The 27,451-nt window shown below is 38.3% G+C and overlaps 1 protein-coding gene across 3 annotated transcripts in view; it reads right to left on the reverse strand.

Moving 5' to 3' along the window:
- Positions 1–27,141, reverse strand: part of GABRG1 (gamma-aminobutyric acid type A receptor subunit gamma1) — a 59,596-nt gene extending 32,455 nt beyond the window's left edge. For 2 of the 3 annotated variants that reach the window (XM_084518604.1, XM_084518609.1), the window contains exons 1-2: positions 26,891–27,141; positions 5,680–5,828 (exon numbers count right to left, since the gene is read on the reverse strand). In XM_084518604.1, coding sequence (XP_084374730.1) covers positions 5,680–5,828; positions 26,891–26,982 — 241 coding nt within the window. In that variant the 5' untranslated portion in view covers positions 26,983–27,141. Of the gene's footprint in view, positions 1–5,679; positions 5,829–26,890 lie in introns of those variants that run through there. The other variant, XM_084518605.1, reaches the window with a different exon arrangement.
- Positions 27,142–27,451: the final 310 nt, after the last annotated feature.

The raw sequence follows: 27,451 nt of genomic DNA on the forward strand, positions 1-27,451 counted from the left end.
GGGGACTTACTCTTCTGGGTGATGCATACCTAAGAACTCATACTACACAAAATAACCAAGTTTTGCCCTAAATCATTGCTCTTCTGTGCAGATCTCACCTTGAATTATAACCCACAGGCTTTTTTTTTCTTTTTTCTTTATTTTAACAATTATCTTTTGTTTGTGTCTATGAATTTACTGAAGGACGGAATTATTCTGCACATACAGTCTCCAACAATCTGTGTATCATTTGCCTACTTAAAAAAAAAATAAATTTGCTGAAATCTTTCAAAATAGCACTACTCTTGATCAAGACTTTCCTGTGAGACAGCCCTACCTCTGATATTCCCTTATTAATAACTGAATTTTGAGATCTGTCAGTAAGCCAGTTTTAATGTGGGTTGTGTCAATTTTATGAAATTCCAGCTTGCAGAAAGCAGTACTTGATCTGCCACAAGGGTTCTCTTGTAATGTGCCACAGGGTTCAGTTGCCTTTTCCATACTGCTCTGAGTAAGATTATTAGACCTATTAAGAGCCAGTGAAGAGTCTGAAAATCTGCCTCTGTTGAAATTATTTTAATTGACTCAAACGAAGAAGAAGAAATATATCTGATGCAATAACATTAAAAGGGCTGTTTTTTTCTTAGTTCTTCTGTATAGAACAGATCCCAGTGTTTCTGTGAACTAGAAGAAAGAATTCATTCTACTCATGTTCATAAACTAGAACTGATATGAGCCCACTAAAATGACAAAAGCTGGAGGAAAATACATTATTTATACTAATTTAACATCCATATAATTACTTTGTTCAGCTGCTCTCCACAAAGAGCTAACTGTGAAACGTGGTTTGGGAAGATATTTCTACAGTGAACACTTCTTATTTTATTTACAAAATTTAGTAACAGCCTTGAAAACATTATGAGTAGGAAGAAAGCTGTTTAACACATCCTGAGTGAAGTGCAAAACAGTATTATAGACTTACAGAAACTTCTAAAGAGTGAAAAGAGATTCCAAAGAGTGAAAAGAGAGCACGAAAGAGGTTAGAGTAAAGCAAGAATGCAAGAGGACAGTAGACTGCATATTAAACAGGGAGAGCAAAGAACACCAAGAAGCAGCTGCCCACAAGAGAGAATTCATCAGGTCTCAAATTAGCTGTAGCATGCAAGAGACAGAGGGAACCCATTCGCTAAGCCTTATCTGGAGAGATGCACTCACACTTCCTGATTTCCTGCTTTTCTACCTTTTCTTTACTAGACTAAATTTCTGTTATTTAGAAAGTTTGACTGGCACTGAGCATCATTTGACACAAGCATGTAGCTAAGGACAGGTTTGTCCCAGGAAAGAAATAAGTGACTTGTGCTTAAAATTCAAGAATGAGAAAGAATTTCCCAGCAAGCAACAAGACATGGAAAGAAGTCTTTCTTTTGCAGATATGAACCAGTGCTTCACTAGCAAGGGATGATGCTGGATAATCCCCAGGAATATTCTGAACTCAAGTTTGGGTTCAAAAATCTGTATTCTGGAACACATTCGCTCTAGATTAGAAAAATCAAAGTGACAAAAATCTACTTTGATCATTGACAAATTACTTTAATAATTGTTCTTGCTGTTGAAAGTAACTCTGTTTCAGCCTGTATTTATCCAGGTCCAATTTTCAGCCTTTGATATTTGAAATCTCTCTGCTTTTTTTGTTGAAGATCTCTCTTTACCAGTTGTTCTAGGTTTACAAACCTCTATCTCCTGACAGAAACTATTACAATTGTTTTAAAAATGTAGAATGTTGCCCTTTTTCTTGTTGAATATTCTTCCATTTAGTTTACTTCAGTCCTCACCATTACCCAATAGAATGTTAGCCCATCTAAATTCACTCCTGTTAATTCACTGTTCCCCTTATCAAAAAAATGTGCATTTTACAGTGAAGGCATAGCACTTATTTTTATTTATCACAATTTTTAATTTAAACAGAGACTTTTGCTAACTTCATCTAAGTTGTTTTTTTTGTTTGTTTTTTTTTTTTGAGAGAAAATTTTCTGTAATTATTTATTAATTGCATAAAGAAGCCTGAAGAATTTTCTCTTCTTGGTGCTAAAGCAGTTATTCAACAAAGAAATTAGGTGCATAAAGAAATAACAGGGGTCTTTAATTTGTAAAAATATTTAATATAGCAATAACAATCTTCACAACCTAATCTAAGAATATACTTATATGGCTATCTATATTAAAATTTGTCCTCAAGTGTTTACAGTGGGCTTCCAGCTCCATCTCTAAATAATTTTTTCAGTGAGTTTGATGAAAGCAGAGCCCTGTTCTTCACTCTTCTACCTTTATTATTATTTTGTTATTTATTATTAAATATAATTGATAATAATAATAATAAAATCTTTAGCAAATACCTACCCCAACACTTTTATAATTTCCATCATTTTCCATGCAGTGCACCCAGAGTACTTTTAACATTTACTGCATACAGTCTCCTACACATTATTCTTGTACTTAATTTCCTTTATTTCTTGTAAAATATTCTTCATATCAGAATACATACTTCTCTACATTTTCCTGCTACTTTTTGTGCTTATTTAAGTTTATTACTTTCCTGCCTATAACAACCTTTTGTCGATACTACAATAAGAGCACCTACATGTTCAAGAGAATACCCTCATTATAGCCTTATCTTTTCAGAGTTAGTGTATCTGTCAGTCTCTTGAAAGCCCACATTTTGTCAATGTAACCCTTAAATCCCTGAATACATCTTTTCACCTTAGTGGACTGAGATGCAATTACTTGCCCATGCTCTGCTTACAGGACAATCACAACTACACAAAATTCTCTAGGTAGAAATTTCTCTATGCCCATGAGCTATCATCCTCATCATTCTTAAAAATATTTCAGTAATGACTTTTCTTAACTTGGTGATTGAAAACATTACATTAGAGATGTAATATGTCACTAATCAATATTTCTAATTGAACTTTCAGATTATCAGTTGTGTTTTACACAACACTGGGCATAAGACACAGCTAGAAAAAATATATATAAATTGATAAACTAATATTAATTATTTTAGTATCCATTAGTTGTGAAAGGTGAAATAATGAGCAGCCAGAATACTTGCCTTTTAGAAAGTTGAAAAATAATAAACAATTTGATCTAGGACTGGAGCTAAAACAGTGTGGTTATAAGTAGCCAAAAGGTAAACATACAGGAGAATATTTTTTCATTAATACATCAACACTCCAAGATTGTATCTGTAATTATAGGAATTTATACTACAGATAAGAGATCCCAGGTGGTAACCGCTACTATTTCATACTGAGAAGAAGTACTTTAATAATATGTTTATGCTCCAAACATCTAAAAGTATGTTATATGTGAGTTAAAGACTAATATGTTTAATAAACATATTAAAGGTTAGCAATTTAGAAATCAGTACAACTCATGGATACTTGTGTGAGACACACCAAAAATGACAGAATGTGGTTTTCTGCTATTAAATTTCAGCATTACCATTAACTTTTCAACTTTCATTTGGCTCTCCTTTATCATCTTCCTCTGAGTATTTAACAATGAAACCCCTTATCTCACTCTGAGATGCTGAAATTCTGTGTCAACATCAGGAAGAAAAAATTCTGCTCTGCTATTTAAATTCAAAAATTGCAGGCCTCAAAACAAATAAAAAAAAATAAAAAAATAAAAAGTGTTTTTTACTGAGCATTGTAATTCAATAGTAAAGATTTTATGCGGGAGATTATTACCTTGAAAGATAATTATAATTCCAGTCAATAACCTTGCTGTAAAAGTACTGACATACACTCTGAAGATGTGGAATCTGACACTAGATTTTATCCATATAATTGAAGCAGACTAAGATGAATGAACAATAGGCCGATTTTGTTTTTCTCTCTGATAAATCTCTGCTGCATCTCTCAAGCATCTGGACAGAATATGATGCCTGTATTTGAAGGTGGAAATTTCATCTTACATTCTGAACAATTTCTGCCCCATGGCAGAACTCTGCAATTTCTCCTCCATCCAGAATGATCAGCCTTAATACTTATTCCCCTAACAACAATGTGAATACCCCAGAATGTCTCCTGTTCTCATCACTGGCTAATGTTCACCAGCCTTTTAATATATGGGTAGACGTAAGTCCCAGATAGCAAAGGTCAAATTACTATAAAAGTGTATCATCAAGAAAGTAAAGAAGAAAAAGAAAGGGAGTGTTTATATGAGAGAAGGTAGAAGTTAGGAGGTGTTTTCTTTAGGAAACTAGTATTTGAAATCCAGAAAGTTACACATAGAGTTACTCACAGAAAGGCAGAGCTTTTGCTCTGCCAGGACCAGTGAATAACCAGTTGGATATGTCAGAATAATTTTCTCTTTCTCTATTTTCCCTTTCTTTATTACAAAATATTAAGGGGAGAGAAGAGAAACAGAATTCTGTTTTCTTTCATCTACACCCTCCATTTGAAGGATTTTTTGTGGAGATAGTTTACTCCCTTATAATTCTCTTGCATCGAGCAGTCTGAAAGAACAGGAATGCTATACATCTGCCACACATTGAGAATTTAAAGAAAAATAAACTGGAAGAGTTTTTTGTTGTCTAAATCTTCACAGTAGTTCAATGAAATAAAGGTGAAGGGAAAGACTTAAAGCAAACTTCATGAGATTCCCTGTTATGACAAACAGAAAAATTGCCATTCAGTGTCTTCAATGAAACAGTCAGCAACAAAACAGAACTAAGAAATTTAGGGGAAAAAAAAAGATTGTCAGAAACTTTTAAAAGGAAACAAACAGTCTGGGATTGCATCTCTCTGATCTCCTACATAAATGAAGTAAGTCTAGATTGTACAATTGTTTATTCTATAAGCAGCTTATAGACTTAAATTAAATTTCTTTGACACCAAGTATTTAACACATAAGTCTGTCCTCCACCTCTCCATCCACAGTTCAGAAAACAGACCCAGAGAAATAAAATTATTTTTCTTAGCTTGATCCAGTATGCATGTGGCAGACAAGAGATGGTGAATTTTTCATGTATTCCATGTTTTCAACACAAATCCTATTAAATATTTATACTTAATAGTTATATCTGAATTGATATTTTGACTATTGAAAGACAAAATTGTTTTCCTACTAACTGCAAAGTTTAAAATACAGTAATGAAATCTTCCTTCCTATAATCTTCAAAAGTCCTAAACTGTCTTCATAGATTCTTACAAAGTTTTTCAAAATCTGAGCTAAGGAAAGACGAGTGGTGGATTGAGTTCAATCTCTTTAAAATACACATTTACAGTTCACTTTCTAAAGTAAGATTAAAATGTCTAGGAATAATACTTTAATAAACTCCTGCTGACTCTCTCTCTATATATTTAATTGTGGCTGGTTTATATATACAATTATTTTTGTAATATTATCTTGGAGTAACAAAGCAAAATATAATTATCTTTTAATGGTTTATTGATCACTGTCCCAAGAAAACAATACTTTGCATAAGGAAAAAATTATAAATATAACACAAAAATTCTACTCATGCATGGTATATTATTTTTACCAGTTCTATAAAACCACTGCATTTTATTGCTGTTATATTTAACTTTATTAAGCATAATAACACATTAAACACATTTGTGCCAACTTTAGCAAAATGCAGGTGATCTCTGGTTCACATCTTCTATTTACTGAATTATTTTAAGAGCTTACCTCCAATATCTGGCCGAAGCTTATTGTCATATCCTTGAAGTAAGGAGTCCAGTATGTGAGTCACATCCCCACCATGAATCTTTGGTGCTAGGACCCATGTTTTATTCACTGTTAGATCTTCGTCATCCTCATCATCTGCTTTATCGGCTCTAATGGTGCCGATAAAAAAAGGAGGAGAGAGAAGAAGAAGAAAAAAGTTTAGAAAGAAAGAAACAGTTAAACAAAATACACAAGGTGAAGAAGAAAATGGTAAAATACTGAATATAATTTAAAGTAATTTATAATGCGTTTTGGTGCCAACAGAAAGAGAAGTACCTTGTTTGAACCACCAACATTTTATTTTATAGCAGAGAAATTTTAAGCTAATAAATATGTCAAGAGAAACATTAACACATTACATACACAGAAAAACTCAAATCATGAGTAAAACTCATAAAAGTACCAGTAGGCATCCTCTGTCAACCTTTTCCTGTTTTAAAACGCAAAATGGAATTCCTATGGGTTTTTTGCTGTACATACTCCATTTTCAATTCATGGTATTAATGTTTCTAGTAGATGTTTAGTCATCATAATAGGCACATATTGGTGTCAAAAGCATTAGCAGGATTTCCTTCTTAGTAGCCTCTTATTCTATCTATAACAATAAGACCTCAAATGCACTCACTCGACTCCATTCAAATTTTAAGAAAACAAACAAATATTGTGTCCATATGCTATGAAACATTCACAGTTAGAAGCTGCAGTCATGTGTCAAAAATATATCTGCACGTATATGTGCTATAGTTAAAATTCTGTACCATTCCTTCCAGTTACAATTATCTGTTAGCCATCTATTTTATCAAGATGGAACAAATGCACAAGAAAAACACTTGTATATTCATACATCGCCTATCTTTTAATTAGATAAGCAGCAATATATATTTTATTGCTAAGTCATTAGTAAAAAAATGGCAGTACATTGGCTGTGTCTGCAGAGTCACTCAGATATCATCAAAAGGTCAAAGAGTGCCTGGAAGTAGTTTTCTTTCCATTTGGATCAAATGCGTGTGGACTTAAGTATTCCTCCAGTGCTAAAGTTTGCAATCTACATTACTCATCCAGCATATTTCAGGGAACTGCTATGGGCTTCAAATCAAGCAAAGTGCATCAGACTGATAGCAGTAACTCTGAGAGTCACACAATCTTCACAAATGGACACTGGATAGCAATTATTACTGAGGGTATGCAATTCATATAAATCAGTTCTAATGTTACCATAAGCATAGGTATTCCCGTAAAGGAAAGGAATCAAAGAATTGTCCTTGTACCAATTTGTATTGTACACCAAAACTAAAAATGTATTTCTACATTATTAGAAAAGGATTTTAAAGAGCTTCTAAATTACAAGCATACTGCACTCAAGGCTAAGGGTGGAATTTCTCAGTAAATTTCCTATAGGAATGAAGACCACAAGGATGTTCCACAACACTACGACTTCATAGAGAAAGAACAGAAAAAGTCAGGAAAGGACAGAGATGCCTGGTTGTTATTGTAGTCCTTCATGGGAATGCACCAAAATATACTGTATCCAAAAGACCTTGCACCACCTCTCACATAATGCTATTAAGTCTCGCTGAAACTCAAGACTATCACCATTGTAGTAATTGCTCAGTAGTTTCAGGATGCCTGCTTAGTCAGGCAAGTGCAAGAGGGAGCTGGCAACAATTCAGTAAGTTTCCAGAAGGTGAACAAAAGGCACTGCTTGGATATCAGGATTTTCATACCTAGCTTGCTGCAAACAAGTCACAAGAGTCTATTATAGCTGGAAGTAATAAGAAATCTAAATACAAGGTTCACCATCAGCTTCCCCTCTAACAACCCGAAAAGTGCTTTCATTCTCTTAAATTGAAATGTACCTTTTACTGCACTACATAGACATTATAGAAATGTCAGCTATTAAATATTTAACATTCCCCATTAGCAGGATACCACTAATGGGAGTGCTAAAAGAAGTAGGAAGTGAAGTTTTGTAAATGTACACTCCTTTTCCCTCAAAGCTACCTATTGCCATCTCTTTCATGTTTCATTACCACACTATTTTATTTATTTATTTGTTTTTGGCCTGGTTGTACTTTATGTCATCTAATTACTACATAAATTATCTTATGGTTCATCAGAGTGCAGAGGCAATCCCAGCCTTTCCCTGAGGCATTAAGATGATGAGGAGTAAAACTTAACTTATGAGCAGCTCTCTAAGGAAGGAAATGTTCACTACAAAACTGACCATTGTGTCTTATTCTTTTTGTTCCCCATTCCTTAAACAACAGAAAGTACAAGGAAACTACCAGAGCTCCATAGTTGACACAGAGTGATGAGGACACAGTTTTGTCTCCCTTTAATGTTCTTTTATGCATCATCATTATTAAAAGTAGACTAGATTTAGCCAAAATGAATGGTACAAGACATCATGCCAAATGCCCATGCTGACCTAAATGCAAAAAGAGTTACAACCATGATACGTCCATGCACAGCCACTCAAATACACTGCCATTTTGAAGCGTTCGTTTTATTTATGGATTTACAAGACAACTCATATGGGAAGGGACCACATGAAGTCTCTAGTCCAGCCTAAAGGTCAAACCAGGTTGATCAGGGCTTGATTCAGTCAGGTATTGGAGACATCCAAGGAGAAAAAACAGTACTACCTCTCCAAGCAATCCACTCTCCACTTCTCTTTTTTCTATAATGTAATATCTTTAAATATATTTGAAACTAATAAAAATAAAAGAAATATATAAGTACATATCAGATTTGTACTTCCTGTTTTGCTTAATGGAAAATCTCTGGACATCTACTTTTAAAACTTTGAAATAAAAAGTACTATGAAGATGTGGACACTGATAAGTTTCTGAAAGCTATTAATAATACAATAGCAGGGTGAGATGGAAAAATTCCATCCCAACATCCAACAGCTTTTCCAGACACTACTAAATAAATCCTTTTAAGGTAGTTCTTTTATCAGGAACTGTTTCTTTTCTTCCATACCAGTATGCTAGCTCAAGACCTTGTGACTTGATCATCCATTAGCTAAACAAGCAAAGGAACCAGTGCAGATTAGAAATAAATATATCCAAATGTGGAAGAAAAGGCACTATTGCTATTCCTAATTTGAGAGGAGACATTCTCACTCTCTCCAGTCCTATCTAACTAGCCTTTACAGAGATGACTGACTGCGACATCTTGCTACCAGAACACCATCCTTTTAATTTTTGTTTAGAATGTGCCCAAGACCACTTTGAGCAAGCAATGAAGACTATAATCTCTCTGCAATGGTAATGGCAGACATTTCTGCACTTTTGATTCGAAAGCCATAGCAATTGATTTGCAAGTCACACAAGAGAGATAAGACAGGAATGGTGTTGGCTGGAAAAAGGAAGTGAGCAGAATATATAGAATATCTTCTGTATGCGTTCCAGTGAAACAGAGCACACAACACCTGCCAGCTGGAGTAATACATTCAGAGATTTGGGGAAAGTTGCATAAAGCAGATAATTCCCCACACAGAGCAAATAGACACGTGAAGGGCAAAGAATGGATATACACTAATTTCTAGGAATCAGAATTACTAATTCTTGTCATGCTACACTGGTTTGACCCACTCTGTTTCAAAGGTAGAAAACCCTTCAGAATTACAGTCAGCAGGATTTGTTGAGATGTTACCAGGATCTAAATGAGGCTGGTACACTACATTATTTAAAGAAATACTCACATAGGAGAACAAGTTGGTCCAAAACTGTTTATCTTTGGCCTAATTACAGAATCACAGAATTGTCTAGGTTGGAAGAGACCTCAAGATCATCAAGTCTAACCTCTGACCTAACACTAACAAGTCCTCCACTAAACCATATCGCTAAGTTCAACATCTAAACTTCTTTTAAAAACCTCCAGGGATGGTGACTCCACCACTATCCTGGGTAGCCCACTCCAATGCCTAACAACCCTCACAGTGAAGCAGTTCTTCCTAATATCCAACCTAAAACACCCCTGGTGCAACTTAAGCCCATTCCCCCTCATCCTGTCACCAGGCATGTGGGAGAATAGACCAACCCCCACCTCTCTACAGCCTCCTTTAAGGTATCTATAGAGAGCGATAAGGTCGCCCCTGAGCCTCCTCTTCTCCAGGCTGAACAAGCCCAGCTCCCTCAGCCGCTCCTCATAGGACTTGTTCTCCAGGTCCCTCACCAGCTTCGTCGCCCTTCTCTGGTCTCGCTCAAGCACCTCAATGTCCTTCTTGTAGCGAGGGGCCCAAAACTGAACACAGTACTTGAGGTGCAGCCTCACCAGAGCCAGGGACAGGGGGACAACCACTTCCCTAGACGTGCTGGCCACATTGCTTCAAGCCAGGATGCCGTTGGCCTTCTTGGCCACCTGAGCACACTGCTGGCTCATATTCAGCCGACTATCCACTGATACTCCCAGGTCCTTCTCCGCCTGGCAGCTTTCCAACCACTCATCTCCCAGCCTGTAGCTCCGCTTGGGGTTATTGCACCCCAGGTGCAGGACCCGACACTTGGCCTTGTTGAGCTTCATACAATTGACCTCAGCCCATCTGTCCAGCCTATCCAGATCCTCCTGCAGAGCCTTCCTACCCTCAAGCAGATCTACACACGCACCCAACTTGATGTCATCTGCAAACTTACTGAGGGTGCACTCAATCCCCTCATCCAGATCATCGATAAAGATATTAAAGAGGACAGGCCCCAGTACTGAGCCCTGGGGAACACCACTGGTGACTCGCCTCCAACTGGATTTGACTCCATTCACCATGACTCTTTGGGCCCGGCTATCCAGCCAGTTTCTAACCCAACGAAGCGTGCACCAGTCCAAGCCACAAGCAGACAGTTTCTTGAGGTGAATGCTGTGGGAAACGGTGTCAAAAGCCTTGCTGAAGTCAAGGTAGACCACATCCACAGCCTTTCCCTCATCCACCAAGTGCGTCACTTTATCATAGAAGGAGATCAGGTTCGTCAAGCAGGACCTGCCTTTCATAAACCCATGCTGACTGGGCCTGGTCACATGGTTGCCCTGTAAGTGCCACATGATGACACTCAAGATAATCTGCTCTATGAGTTTCCCTGGCACTGAGGTCAAACTGACAGGCCTATAGTTTCCTGGGTCTGCCCTCCGGCCCTTCTTGTAGATGGGCATCACGTTTGCTAGCCGCCAGTCAACTGGGACCTTCCCCAATAGCCAGGACTGCTGATAAATGATGGAAAGTGGCTTGGCCAGCTCCTCCACCAGTCCTCTTAGTATCCCATCTGGTCCACCCATATGGTGGATCCCATCTGGCCCCATCGACTTGCATACATCCAAGTGCCATAGCAGGTCACCAACCATTTCCTCATGGATAGTGAGGGCCACATTCTGCTCCCCATCCCCTTCCACCAGCTCAGGGTACTGGGTATCCAGAGAACAACCGGGTTTGCCGCTAAAGACTGAGGCAAAGAAGGCATTAAGCACCTCCGCCTTTTCCTCATCTTTTGTAACTAGGTTTCCCTCTGCATCCAGTAAAGGCTGGAGATTCTCCTTAGTCCTCCGTTTTGCATTAATGTATTTGTAAAAATATTTTTTGTTGTCTTTGACGGCAGTCGCCAGATTGAACTCCAGACGAGCCTTTCTAATTTTATCCCTGCACTGCCTCACAACATCCTTATAGTCCTCCTGAATGGCCTGCCCTCTTTTCCAAAGATTGTAAACCTTCTTTTTCCTCTTAAGCTCAAGCCACAATTCTCTGTTCAGCCAGGCCGGTCTTCTTCCCCACTAGCTCGTCTTTGGGCATGTGGGGACAGACTGCTCCTGCACCATTAAGATTTCTTTCTTGAAGATCAGCCAGCCTTCCTGGACTCCTCTGCCCTTCAGAACTACCTACCAAGGGAATCTACTAACCAGTGTCCTGAACAGTTCAAAGTCAGCCCTCCAGAAGTCCAATACAGTGGTTTTACTGGTCCCCTTCCTGGTTTCTCCAAGAATGGAGAACTCTACCATTTCATGGTCATTCTGCCCAAGACAGTTTCCAACCACCACATCTCCCACCAGTCCTTCTCTGTTTGTGAAGAGAAGGTCTAGCGGGGCACCTCCCCTGGTAGGCTCACTAACCAGCTGTGTCAGGAAGCTATCTTCCACGCTCTCCAGAAACCTCCTAGACTGCTTTCTCTGGGCTGTGTTGTGCTTCCAGGATATATCTGGGAAGTTGAAGTCCCCCACAAGAACAAGCGCTGACAATTTCACAACTTTTGTCAGCTGCATGTAGAATTCTTCATCAGTTTCCTCATCCTGGTTCAGCGGTCTATAACAGCCCCCCACCAGGATGCTTCCCTTGTTGGCCTTCCCGCTGATCCTAACCCATAGGGACTCAACCTTATCATTCCCAGCCTCAAGTTCCGTGACATCAAAACTCTCTCTGATACAGAGAGCCACACCACCACCCCTTCCATGCTGCCTGTCCCTTCTGAAGAGCCTATAACCAGTCATTGCAGCACTCCAGTCATGAGAGTGGTCCTACCACGTTTCCGTGATGGCAACCAAGTAGTAGCCTGCCTGCCGCGCGATGGCTTCCTGCTCCTCCTGTTTGTTACCCATGCTGCATGCATTAGTGTAGATGCACTTCAGTTGGACCATTGCCTTCTCTCCCAGCCTTGCCATTGTTCCCCCTGGCACAGCTCTAACAAGCCTTGTTTCAGCCCTGTTCCCCTTCTCACCTAGGTTAAAGCCCTCTCAATAAGCCCTGCCAGCTCCTGGCCTAGGATCCGTTTTCCCCTTAGAGATAGGGACCCATCTGCAGCCATCAGGCTGGGTGCCGAGTAAAGTGCCTCATGGTCAAAAAACCCAAAATTTGTATGTTGGCACCAGCCTCTGAGCCACGTGTTTATCAGGTGGGCTTTCCGTGTCCTCCCTGTACCCCTCCCTGCCACCGCAGGGATGGACAAAAATACCACCTGTACTCCCGCTCCATCTACTAACCATCCCAGTCCCCTAAAGTCCCGTTTGATGGTCTTCAGATTTCTCTCTTCAATGTCATCACTGCCAGCCTGGACTATTAAAAAAGGATAATAGTCAGAGAGGCGATCCAGGTTGGGAAGCTTTCTGGCAGTGTCCTGATCCTGGCCCCAGGGAGGCAGCAGACTTCCCTACGGGTAGGATCAGGCTGACAAATAGGTCCCTCTATTCCTCTGAGAAGGGAGTCACCCACAACAAGCACCCTTCTTTCTGTCCTGTTGGAGGCGGTCCTGAGGCATGGAGTTGACTTCTTCGCCCTAGGCATCCTCCTGGGTAGACTTTCTACCTCTTCCTGCTTTCCCTGCCTGCGCCAACTGCCGTGCCTCACCCTTCTGCCGCGCCACGCCACACCCTGTTTGCCCATCCTATTAGCTGCCGCACCACTCCCTTCTGACATGCCACACCCTATTTGCCCATCCTGGTCACCACACTCCTGGTTGCTCGCGCTTCCTAGGGGCACCTTATGAACGGCCGGGGGGCGGGAGGGCGCTGTTGGCTCCGCCTTTGCTGCTGGCTCCGCCTATGCCTCGTTCTGGCCTCATTCACCTCCCTCACGAGGGCTGCCGGGTCTTGGCGGCTGCCTCGAGCGGGCTTGGTGCCGGAAAAATTAGTCCTGCCTGCCCAATCCCCCGCTCTGCTGCAGAACGCATCTGACCCAGAGCCGATTGCCACAGTAAGTCTCTGTGCCTCTTAATTCACTTTTCAAAGGCCATTTTTTTCCCCAGCTTTTGGAATGGGATAAAGAGCAAGATAGAAGGTTATAAATTTAATTCCAAACTAAAAAGATAAAGTGTTAAATTCAGGTATGCCATTGAAATATAACAACAGTTAACTTCAGCTTAACACTATTTTACTTCTTTGCAGTTGAAATAAATCTTACAAACCCATGAAGACTAATGCTAATTAACTCCACCCTAACTTTAACAATAGTACTTTCCTCTCTCTCTCATAACCCAGGGGAGAAAGGCAAACTTAATTAAAGAAGAGTTCTTTTCCTTTCCCAGTTTACCTAAAGATTATGTCACTGTACACAGATCATCACACTTGATCCTCTCTCCATTTACTATAAACTATATTTTTTTCAACAAATTTCACTCAGTAGGTCTTTTTCAGACTGTCTGGAGAGACAAAGATTCAGAGCAAATATATTACATCTTTACATTCAAATATTTCTAGGTTGACCCTAATTTTTATAATTCTCTAAGTATGAAAGTCTTAACTTCTTAACATGTTTGTTGTTATAACATTTCAGCTAGCCTCATAAACTTAACAGTAACTGCATGTATACAGTGAACAGTAATTAGGCACAAAGTGCCCTAATTATGCTCTCTGTCCTTCAACTAATTGGAGACATTACCATGGCTAATAAATCCCCCAGCACAAGCAAATAATGAATGAATAAGTCTTTCCAACATCAGGCAGCATGCACATCTTCAGACATTAATATCACAGGTCTTTGTTCTACTTTAAGTATGAGAAAAAACAATCAGGTGAGCTTTAACTTGCAATTAACATCTGTCAGGTTATATAAGGAACTGAAAAAAAAAAAAAAAGGATATAGTGAGACTGCTGCTACTGCCATTTGCATCAGCATATGAAAGTATTACACATAGAAGTACATGGATAGCATAGACAGGGTATTTAAACACAGCTGAGAATCAATTTCATTACCCACTCCCAGGCTCTTCTTCTCACCCAACACACACAAGGGTTCACAGTTCTCCAGGTAGGGTTGATCTATGGGGAACCTATAGACTTTTGGAGAAGCAATAGAGAATGGCCAGAAAACCTGTATTATCTCCACTGACATTTCATGCCTTCACTTTCCTCTGAGTAAAATGAGCATAATCCCATTTTACTCTAGAAGCACTGCTAACTCTCTCCTGTTGGTAAACTGGACACACTGCCTTGCACAGAGCATTCCACTCATCTGACTCTCTGAGACAAACTAAAAGAAGAACAGAAGTCAAAGCTGAGGATGAAAGAGAAAGCTTCTTTTAATGAGCAGATGAAATAACATTTCCATTTCTAAAAGACCAGTCTCAAGTCTGCTCTTCTGGCTGACAAATGAACTGGTTCAGCAGCTAAAGATGCATGCAGAGGCTTTACAAAGAAAAGGAAAGGATAAGGGGAGGAAATCAGTGTTCACAAACCACAGCCAACTAATAGATGTCTGACACTGGATGTAGTGACTGGAACCTGAGAAAGGAAGTTCCCAGCACACATTGCCTGCACAGCTTTCAAAAGGTTGCATAATGATAGATAGAGCACAAATGTGAAGACCATGTCTTCACAAGACATCTTCATCTTGACAATAATAAAGTCCACAACAGAAAGTTTAAAAACTTAAATGATTCCACAATCAGTAATAGCACTTTTCTGCTTCTTATATGTAAGGTCCTAGCAGCCTATATATTTTGATATATTTAATGCAAGAAGCAACTAACAAATCATAAAAAATGCTTGAAGACAGCTGTTATTCACTGTTTGTGCTTCCCAGCATATTAGTTGTATCTCCTCTAAGTATAATTCAATTTAACTTCTATTTTACAGTACTTCAAAAATAAATAAATAAATGATTTTCAACTTTCAGACAAAATGGTAATGTTTCCCAAACTACAAACATGAAAGAATACACTCATGGTAAAAATACGACTTCAGAAGTCTGTCAATATCCTACAATTAACCAGACAATGTTTCACAATAAATTAGTCCAGACAAAGGTTTCCAGGTCAGGCTTCCAACCTCTCAGACATCTAACCAGACATGATTTTGCTCCAGAACACCAAACATGATAAGCTTGGATACAATACAAAAGTGTATTTCATGGCCCCATCAGTAAGAGTTCAGATGTCAGATGACCTAGTCAACTATGAAAAAAGACCTAAAGCATTGCCAAAAAACAAAGCATGGGATTTGACAACCCAGTATTCAGAGCCAAGCACTTTTACAGGTGCTGGTTCTAATTCTGAAGGTAAAAAGGCAAGTTCTTATATGTTTCACATGAATGACCAAGGCATAGGGCCAGGTATAGAAGAAAATCTGAACTGTAGAAGGATGACAAGTTTAAACATTGCCCGAGACAGAAGAGACTTCATTACAAATAGTGCAAAATACATGTACAACTTCAACATGGTAGGAAAGAATAATTGCTCTTATCTGAGCAATTTAAAATATATAATAGCATATTTTTTTGGATCTACCTAAGATAAAACAAGAACCTGAAACAGATTTGCAGTATCCTTCAGGACTCTGAGTCCTGCACATACAAGAATATCACTTTTTCACAGCAATACCAATAGCAGCAGAACCACATAGTCATAGAATCATAGAATCATACATGTAGAATATCCCGAGTTGGAAGAGACCCATAAGGATCATCAAGTCCAACTCCTGGCACCACACAGGTCTGCCCAAAAGTTTAGACCATGTGACTAAGTGCATAGTCCAATCGCTCCTTAAATTCAGACAGGCTTGGTGCAGTGACTATGTCCCTGGGGAATGACTGCTAGAATAGGACACAACAACATTTTTTCCTCAAGGACTTTCCTGAATTTTTTCTTCTGCTTCTACGAGTACTGTATTTTTTTAGACATCTCTCCAAAACTTCAAAACTTGATGACTGACTTCATACTCATTTGGTATATGAAGTTTCTGTAGAACTCTTTTGCACTTCATCATCAGCTTCTTCACCGGTATGCTTTATTCATGGCAGAAAATTCCTGGGAAAATACTGGAACTGCAAACAAAGAAATGTGGCTACTGAAAACATGTATCTGGGAAGCGTTACTAGCTCTTTCTAATCCTGTGAGATATAGACTCACTGGCATATTCCTTCATCTTCATTCTTCTTAAAGTGGTTTGACATTCTCTTGACAAAAACATCTCTTTTATTTTTTCCCCATCCATTTCATCTCAGGTGCTTTTATCAATTTATTCCCTTTCCTCCTGTTGTTATTTTATTTTTTTTTTTTTTTTTTTGCCTTCCCAGAGTCTGGCATCTCGTTGTGTGTCAAAATGCATTTCTATCCCACTGTATCCATTTCTATCCCAAAAAAGTATCTGTTTTACTTAATATAGCTTTTTAAAATATTTTTGCAGTTTACCTACCAGATACCATTAGGCTGATTCTTCTTCTGTATATACATACTTACTTATGTTCTTTGCTTTCTCTAATATCATGTTTTCTGACTATTCATAATTTCTTGCCTTGTTTCCTCTTTCCCTTCTCCTTCACAAGTTTTGACTGAAGGGATGAATTTTCCCCTGAAACCAGCATTAAAATTATCAGGGAAAATAATAATGATAATAATAATTAAAAAAAAAAAAAAAAAAAAAAAAAAAAAAAAGATTCTTATCATAGAGAAAAAAACACTCCATTTTTAGGTTAAACTTAATAAAGAAGTAAAGTTTACTTACCTATTTGATAATTGGTAAAGTTTTGTTTAAGAAAATCACCTAACAAAACAAAAGCTGGCATTTCAACAATTCATATAATCGAAAGTGTTGCCTACAAATTTGAGTGTTTAGACTACCAGACTCATGGCATCTTAATGCATATCACAAGCATCAGGTGATCAAGCTTTTCTGAGTCATTACAGCTTTGAAGTGCACCTCTGAAAGATATGAAACTTTTCTCCCACACACAATAAGTTCAGTACAATTAATTTTAGTCTCAGTAAGACCTTCACTTAAAAGCATTATCACATTTCTTGTAAAATGATCTTCAACATCTCGGTGGTATACTAGTATAACAAAAACTAATATGAACAATACAAGTAGACTTAACTCTGAACACTTAACAAAAGCACTACCTGACTCCAAAGAACATTTATAGAAACATGATTTTCTGAAGTTCAGAACAACAGGAATTATTAAAGATATGATACAGAAGATTTTTTTCTGAGACCAACACAAATTGCTCTCCTCCTATGTCAACTTTCATGTAATGTTATATTATTTCAAATGACACTTGTCAAATTTGTTCTTATCAATTCAAATGACTTCAAAGTTCTCACAGAAATTATCATCTGGACTCAAAGCATCGCAGTTATTCTTTATCCACCAGTCCTTACACATAACACTGAGTTAATTTTCTCTCATTGAAAGTTCATCCAATTATTGATATGTTCAAACCAGTATAACTGCCATCTCTGCTTCTACCAAGTTACTGTCCAAAAATTAGTTGAAAATTTTCCACACATCTATCTATCCACATACAGGTAATTCTCTGTGCCAGTTCAGAGCTACTGGTTTCTCAAACATATTAAGTTTGATAAAGCATTTTGACCACCTTAGTAAAAATAGTAGTTTACCTTCATATGTGGTCACAAAAATACTCTTCCCAGTTTTGTAAATCTGATTGGGACAAGTAGCTGTTTCTGCACCTCTGCACCCCTTTTCTTTTACACTATAAAACAGAGAGCAAGAACCTCATATGAGTGAGATAGCAAACAATACTGGGGGAAAAAAAAAATGTAATTTGCTAATTCTTGCTATTTCCCACAGAATCACACACTTTAGAAAAGACCTTGGGAAGTCAAATTCAACTCAAAGGAGGGCTCATACTGAATTCAGAAAAGGATGATTAAAGCTTAACCCATTTGGGTCTTTGAAAACTCCAAGGACAGAAATCCCACAGCCTTAATGGACATGTTCCACAGCTTATCTATCCTTATAGTGTGGTGTTTTTTTTCATTACACCTTATTGGGTCTTGTCCTGTTGCAATTCTTCATCATTGTTCTTTATTCTCTTACCACTCATTACTGTGAAGAGGCTATCATTGTCTTCTTAATCACCTTCCTGTAAGTGCTAGGGGTTCCTGTTGGGTCCCTCAAAGCCACTTCTTCTGCAGGCTGAACAAGCCCCAGTCCCACAGCCTCTCACCTCTCATCACAGGGAAAGGTTTCCTGCCTGACCAGCTTGACAGCCCGCTGCTGAGTTCTCTCCTGTTTAGACCCAAAAGTGGATGCAGTATCTATATGTGGTTTGGCAGGTGCTGAGCAGAGTGAGACAGTCACTTCCCTCAACCTCCTGAGTACATGCCTGTTCAGCCCAAAATGTTGCTGGCCGCCTTTGCTGCTAAGGCACCCTGATGTCCACCACAAGTTCCAGGTCCTTTCTGGCAAAGCTGCTCCTCAGATAGCAGTCCCCAGCCTGTTCTGTTGCCTGGGGGGGGGCTTCTGGCCCAGCTGCAGAACTTCTTATTCATCCTCAACAAATTTCATAATATTCCTCTCAACCCATTCTACCATCAGCTCTGGGGCCCTCTGAATGGCAGCACTGCCATCAAACATATGAACATAAGCAATCTTTCAACAAGTTAAAAATACATGATTTTTCTTCAGCAATGGCTATACTAACATCATTGTTCCTGATGCTCTGAGCAGCTCTTTTTCTGCCCCAGACAAGTGAGAAACCAGGACACATTTATCACTAGTCCTCTTTTCTTCACACCAATTATTCTATGTTCTGGTTAAAAACTTGCAGAATGTGTTGTGTGTTTTGTTTTGGCCAACAAAACCTCTTAGGCATAAAGTGCATTCTGCCATTATATTTTTTTTAGAGAAATATGCATTTATGTTCTCCTACCAATTGTCTTCTAAGGAGAGTCTTCCCACCATTATATGCAAAAGAAAATAAAACTTATCAAGAAGATAAAGTAGTTTTTAAGAAAATTGATACTGCCTTGACTGAAACTGAAGTGTAAATTACTAAAATTCTTAGGGAGATTTATTTCAGATGGATTTGAATGAAACCTAGCAATGGACATTGTTAAGTTTTGCCTTCTCATTTGGTAAGTCTCACCTTTTTTGTGGGTTTTGGTCAGACCATGCAATCAAGCAATTAAAACATAAAATGCCATATTCCAGTGCTCCTTCAGACCAAATAGCAGGGAAGAAATTGAGCTTCAGAGAACAGAAGATAAAAGGATAACCATAGCAAATTATAGAGTCTAAGTAGATATGACTGAAAAGAGACAAATGGCACTAAGTAAAGGACAAAATGTTCCCAAATTACTAAGAAAGGACATGATGATGAAAAGGCATCACCTCTGGATATCTGGAGCACATTAAGCACAACAGTATCAGACCTCCTCGGAGTTTCAGACTAGAATCATCACACAGAGACAAACAGACATAAATCCATGTGCCACATGTCAGCATCCAGTTCAAGAGACTGCAGATCTTTATCTGCAGTTGACTGATGAAAGGTTAATTATCATCAGGTTCAGAATGAACTGATGTATTTTTGGTGTGTTAAGTGCTTTGATTGAAGAAACGTTTTCCAGAGTAGAACTAGACCTAAAACAAACCTAACATAAATGAATACTGAGATCCATAACCTTAATAAAAAGCAGTTACCCTAATTAAATGCCACCCCACAGCCACTATAACATTAATCAAATAACAAAGTCAACAGTGTTAGATTTCAACTTTAAAATGTCTCCTGCATCACAAGAAATATATAAAACAAGTTCTCCTTCATGAGGTAGTTTCAGTTATATAAGCTACTGATATTTATGCATACTCATGCAAACATGTGTTCTAACACAATTCATAGCATATTTCCTGCAAAATCTTCAGGTAACTAGGAATCTACTATAGCCCTTCACAAAAACTAGCTTCTTAAAAATACTTCCAAGTAATGACACACACCTGAGCAAGCACCAGTCTTCTTCCCTGGGAGTTTAAGAAATATATATAGGCTGTAGTAGCAACAGAACTAGAGACTTGTATTGAACTGCATACCATAACTGCAGTGTATAGGTGAATCTGGCTCAATAACATAGAAAAAGCCATACACCTTCTATAACTAGGCAATGACAACTTATACCCAAGAGAAAGAGAGTCAATGGGTTCTTCTGAATTTTTTGTGTAATTGTTGTGTAATTGTTATTAGGCAATTGTGGACTAATCCAAAGGTCAATGAAATTAATGAATAATCATACAAAGAGGCAAATATGCTCTTTAAGGGCTAGTGACAATACCTAAACCATGCAAGATAAAATTTGCTGTCTGTCTCTGCAAGCAAAATTCTCTCTTCCCCAGTGTAATTTATTGTGTATTAAATATAACACATGTATTTTACAAGAGAAGCATTCCACCTCTTGACAGATGGTGAATAAAGTTTATGACTGTCAGAAATATCCCCTGCTGGATGAAACCTGCTGGCCATCAGATCTTCATCAAAAAATCTAGATCTTAAGATATGGCTTCATAGCTCACCTGCAGCAGGTCTGACACAATCTGGTACATATTCAATGTCTATATGTTGGTGAGGTCAAGTACATTTCTCCCTCAAGGAAAACTTAGGGAATAGTTTATTTTTAAAAACATCTACATAATCTATTCTACAATGTAAATGTGACATTGCACAATGAAGAGAAAACAAAAAATTTGTCATGACTTACAGTGCCAGAGTTAGCAACCTAAATTAATACTTAATATTACAACTTTTCCTAATATAAATTCCACCCCGCTGAACTTTATTCTGAAAGATAAATTGGACTATAATATTACATTATTAATAAGAAGACTTAATCCCTCATGGTACACTGCCTTAAATAAGAATAAAACCATATTATATGGGCAATCAGCTACTTTTTAAGCCTTCGAATAATTTCATCCAGTGGGGATGTATCTTGTGTTACCTCAGATCTTTTCTACCTGCAATTTCTGTCTATCTTCTTGAAAACAAGAAGAATGACTGCATATAATTTAGGACCATGGAAAGACATTCACACCCGACCAGGAATGAGGAATGCAGTAGCACTGAAAAGGATTTGAGAATCAAGGCAAAAATCAAAAAGAACACGAAGTACACCAGGGCAGTACTGGAGCTAATCCCGGGATATATTATCTCAGCAGTATTAAGCAGGAGTAGGGAAGTAATATTCTGTGTGTATATACCATTAGTGAGGCTAATATTTGTATAATCTACCCATTTTTGAGGTCTGCTCTTCAAAGAAAAATTTGAAAGGGTTTAAAAAATGTCTAAACGAATAATTCAATATTTGCTGAAGAAATTTAAGTAGCTCAGTTTACTTATCTGAGAGAAAAATGTAAGCTGCTATCAAGTTGCCTCTTAAACTATATATACCAAGGAAATAATTCCAGCTGTAGCTTGGGTAAATCCAATTTAATGGAAAATTCCACCCTGTGCTGAATATCTCTGATTGTCACACATTTGTATAAAACTTTCATTTTGGACTAGATCACTCACCCCATAAATACTGCTATGGACGTAACTGCACATCAGTTTCTCATCTCTGAGAGGTGAGGAAGTTTTTCGAAGCAAGGAAGTAATCCAAACATGTCATGAAAGACAATGGTGAAAACAGAAAACTGGATGTTTTATAATCAAGATAGTGATTCCCTTTGGATGTTTTATAACCAAGATAGTGATTCCCTTAAGAATCTCAGGATTAATTTGAGGTGCTCTGAGATTTCTTCAAGGTGCTGCAGACCATGCTCCATTCCTAAGAGCATCTGCAGCCATGGGTCCACACTGTGAGGTTGCCCTCACAGAGGTACAAGAATCAGAGGTACAAACAGGGTCACGGTTTTCCCAAGAGATGGACTGAAGCACATCAGATTCAAAAGTGGCTGGGACAGTTGTAGCATGTGGTAAATGGAAGAGGAAAAAAAAAAAAAAAAAGAAAAGAAAAAAAAAAGAAAAAAAGAAAAAAAGGAAAAAAGAAAAAAAAGAAAAAAAGAAAAAAGAAAAAAAAGAAAAAAAAAAAAAAGGAAGAGAGGAAGAGAGAAAGAGAGGAAGAGAAAGGAAGCGGAGAGACTTTTTCATCTAGCAGAAGAAGGCAGAAAATCCAGTGGCTGGAAACTAGAAAAACCTCAGACTAGAAATATTGTAAAATACTTCACTGGATTTCTTCTTGTTGAGTGTGTGTGCAGGGGCTTAAAACAGTTATACTGAAGCAACAAACCTGATGCAGAAGTTAAGTTCTGCATCTTCATTTATTCTTATGTTGGACCAGATTATCATAACAGATCCTGCAGACTTGAACATACATCAATGAAAGCATATTTTATGAAGTATTTATTTTCATCTTTGCCAATCATTAGGATTTCCCTCTTTGAAGCAAATTCCATTCTGTTCAACTTCTTGGAGCACTGGAGAGACATATCTAGTCTTTCCAGCCACCTCTATCACAACATCTTTTTCAGTGCATGATTTACCTTTTTAAGTCTAAATATGTAGAATCAGGTTTTTACATAGGCCAGTAGGCCACTGAACTCACCACACTATTTTTAGATTTATTAATAGAAGCACTCACATGTGTAAAACTGCAAAATCAGGATTTCCATGTCATCAGCAGATTAATTCAATTGCATTTGAGCTATTCTTCCTTACAAATTTTTACTATTAAGTGAAATTGTCAAAAAATAAAGCTTAGCACCACTGCCATCCACCACCCTTTCAAAGACTCTTGTCAGTGTGCTACATACTATTGTTTGTAATCATAATTTCTCTCTGTCACTTTTTACCACACGTTATGATATTATTTTAAGTGCATAATCAGTTTAGTATGCCATGCAAAAGAGGACTAAGCAAGTAATTTAAAAGCCCAGACACTCTTCTCTCATAAATGTTACTATCAAAAAAAAAAAAAAAAAGGTTGTTTGTTCATCTTGGCAACTTGCAGACTCTTATCTTTTTTTCTGTGAGTTCAAAATACATGACCTCTTCAGCTATATATGATAGCACAAACCAGTGCAACTTACTTTCCAACTGCACATATGCCAAGGTACTCCTGCATACTGTCCATAGAAACTAGGTGTTGCATTAAACCCAAATTTTGTTCCTCTGTAACTTCAAAGAAAAAAACTAGTCCTTTTATCCCCTTGTAATTTACGTGGTCAGACATGTATCCATTAAAAAGTTGACCAAAGTCAATGAGTGCTCACCTTTAACATTTTCTACCCAGCTTAAAAAAAAAAAAAAAAAAAAGTTTGACTTGGTAGCAAGCAACAATATTTAACAAGCAGAAAGTTAAAAGCAAATGAAAATGTTGTTTAATTTACTATGAGATCATTTTCAGATTGCCATAGTTTGAAGATTTCCTTTAAATCCAATAAAGGAACAGAAAATTATGCATAAATAATAGTCATTCTTGATATTTAACTATTTCTAGTTAAATTTTATATTAACTCTGCCAAAAAAGATTATGAACTGTTAATAAAATAAAGAACTTTTTAAACAACTGGTTCTACTAAATAACGAGTTCTTCACTGTCACGTCATGAAAAAAGCATATATGAGTAAGGATAATAATGAATAAACATCGCAGATGTTCAAATGAAACACTAAATCACTATTATCAAGCATTAAGAAACCCATGTTGTTATGACAGGCTTAACTCTGATCCATGAATTTATCCAAGAAGAAAATGTAGGCTGTATTATATAAGTATTTTCCTACGAGATGCTATGAAATGGAAAAGAAAATATTAGTTGACATTTGCACCTGCTGACAGTCCCATTGTGATGGGGCATTTATAACTGCTTTTTAGAACAGCCACCGCCAAAACTAAAGAGAATGTATGGCAAAATAAAGTAAACCTTACATATACTGGTATAGATGCTGACCGACAGATATCATTCAGACAATGTCCTCGTTAATAAGCTTGATCTTTTGGTTAGCCCTGAAGAGGTCAGGAAGTTGGACTCAATGATCTTTGAAGGTCCCTTCCAACTGAACTCTTGCTCTACTCAGTAGAAAAAAAAAAAAAAAAAAAAAAAAAAAAAAGTGACAGTTTAGCTGTGCCTGTATATTTAGAACTAGGAAAACAATATTAATTTTATTATCAGCCCTTATGGTCTCCCCAAGAAATATCTGTTTATTTGAGATTACTAAGTATAATGAGTGTGCTGAACTGCTGAACTTGTAGGACTGTGGTGACTGCTGGGTAACTACTTTTTTCTTGCACATACCTGGAAAGGATCACTTCTGTAGAAGGTAGACAAGCTATTGAAGACATCCCTCTTCAAAATACCAGCTCATGAACTTACACCGAGTGCAATGATAATTCTGGTCTGTTTGTGGTGTGTGTGCAGAACTAGGGTAAAACAACTGTTTTACAGATCAGAATTCAACTGTTGCAAATTCCTTCAGTGAAGGTGTGCTATGGCGTTGGGGGCAATACACTAAAAATGGTTGAAATCAACTTCAGATTTCCTTTCTTAGGCTTTAGTTCCACATGTCATATCTGCAGTAACTTTTACCCACACTCGACACAAAACAACATATATAACTGAGGGTTGGAACTAGATGGTCTTTAAGGTCTCTTCCAACCCAAACCATTCTATGAAATGCATACGAAAAGTTATGCAATTTGCAGCCTTTAAAAACCATGGCTTGAAAGATGTTTTGGCTCCTGTAGGATGTTTTTGGAAAACCAGCTAGAATTGGTGTAGCCTAGTCTATTCTTGAGAAAAGCATTGCTTCTATGTTTTTTCATTTGGACTTCAATGAAAAGCTCTGGCTGAAACTACAGAAAGGCAGCCAGAGAAGAGAAATAGTATTTCCATCATACTTTGTGGCAGGCTGCTAAAAGGTGCTAGAGCTTGCAAGCTCTCTGCAAACACCCTGAGTTGTAATGCAATACACATCAGAGAATCGGGATCTGAAAAATATGTCCATTTGTGGTTACGTTAAAAAAAAAAAAAGAAAAAAAAAAAGTCTCTCAACAGAGACACTGTTTTCCTATGTATTCTCTGGATGAAAGGCAAGGCTGAAAAACGTTGATTCAGATAAGTGCCTATTTAAACCAACGGGCGCATTTTATCTGAGATGTTCTGAAGCACAAAATAAAAAGATGCATGTAAGTTACTCCTTTTTCTCACTGAAGACTTCTCATCAACTTCTTTATAAATGCGACCATTAATGAGATGTAAACATAATAATCTAACACCTAGTCTTATAATCACAACCACACTTTGACAAACAAAACAACAACAACAACAAAAAAAAAAACTTTTTTTTTTTTTTAAGCTAGTCCTTCTCCTTTGTAACCAAGCCTTTGAACTGATATATTAGCATGCATATTCTTTTCTCTCAAACCACTTGATAATTTCTTTCATACCTGAGGTACAATATGTTCATTAAGAAGCATTCTGAAGATGCACAGCTGCACTGGTATAATTTCCATCAATGCTTTTGAAAAATATTTCCATAATATGCCAAGGTTTTAAAAGACAGAATAAGAAAAGTATAATCAGTAGGGTTTCTAAATAGGATAACACAGCAGCCTTCGGAAGATGAGAGATGAGCTGAGATGAACACACTTCACACGATTGATAAATGATCATTCAACATGAGGAAGGGGTCTACATTCTAATAGACTTTTAAAAAAATGTTTATGGATTCTTTTTTCTTTTTCAGCCAGTCTTTATACTACATATCTGATATAGCCTCTTGGAATGACAATTTGGTCTTCCTTTATGAAGAAACTGAGCAACAACTGAATACCATTTCGATACTGCTTTGTTTTTTAAGGACAGTATAACCTGTGGAATGATGCACATTACTTCTGAATTATTAAAGCCGTTGAACGATCAGATTGCCTTTTGTTAATTTTTTTACGGGCACTACTAACACACAACAGCACCAAACTGTTGTGTCTTGAGAGCCCTCCAGCCCAAATTTCGCAACTCTCCCTCGGAGGGCACATCTCCAACTTGGCGGACTTGAGCAGCAGCAGCCCGGCACGCGTGGGCCCGATCCCGCAAGCTGGGGCTGGGCAGGATCAAGGCCAGGAGGCACTCCCGGCTGCGAGCACCCCACTGGCTGGGGGAAAAGAAAAAAAAAAAAAAAAAAGTAGCAGCACTAGCAGCACCACGAGCGGTGCCAGCACCCTGCCATCCGCGGCGGGGGCAGACTCTCCCCACCCGTGGGAGCGCAGCCGGGTCGGGGGTGGCTGTTTGTTGCGCCGGCCGGGTGATGCGACGCTCCCACGAACAAGTGGGATGCGGCAGAACTTTTACTTTCCCGGTGCCGGCTTCCCCCGCATCTAAAGGAAGCACCTTTAAAATTTTATTATTATTATTATTATTTATTTATTTAAGTTTCTCAGCACGCCTCATTCCCTTCCCCAAGCCCGGCCGGCACCTCCCCGGGAGGAGACGGGCTGGCGGTGGCGGTGCCCGGCCGTACTCACCCGCTCCCCAGCCTCACGGTCAGCAGCAGCAGCAGCAGCCGGGCCCCGCGGCGGCGGCTCCAGAGGGGCGCGGAGCCCCCCCACGCATCCATGGGCGTGCGGGAGCTTCTCCTTTCCCCGACTTTTCTCCGGAGAGGCTGGGGAACGGCGACCCTGCCAATCCCACCGTCCCCCCCCCCTTCGCGGCACACGGCAGGCAAAGGGAGGGGAAGGAAAAGGGGGGAAAAATAAAATAAAACACCCAAACAGGTAGGAACCCACTCTACAAGGACCGAGCAACTCGCCCAATAGGCTCATCAGGTTGCTCCATAAATTATCCTAAAAACCGCCGGGCGAATCAATCTCTAGCAGAGGTGGAGCCTCCCTTACTAGAAGGGAAACATGCTTGGAGGAAAGGGTGGCATTGATTTGCTATTTTCTCCAAAGAGGGAAATAAAACATCTTTAATATATATGTGTATGATGTATAAAATATTTAATATCTATTTAAAGCTATATATAATATATATTAGGCTTTTTAATATATATGTTAGTCTTTTTTTTTAGCCTGAGGGGCAGCACT

Source organism: Aythya ferina, assembly GCF_964211825.1.
Source record: "Aythya ferina genome assembly, chromosome: 4".
NCBI classification, from domain to species: Eukaryota; Metazoa; Chordata; class Aves; order Anseriformes; family Anatidae; genus Aythya; species Aythya ferina.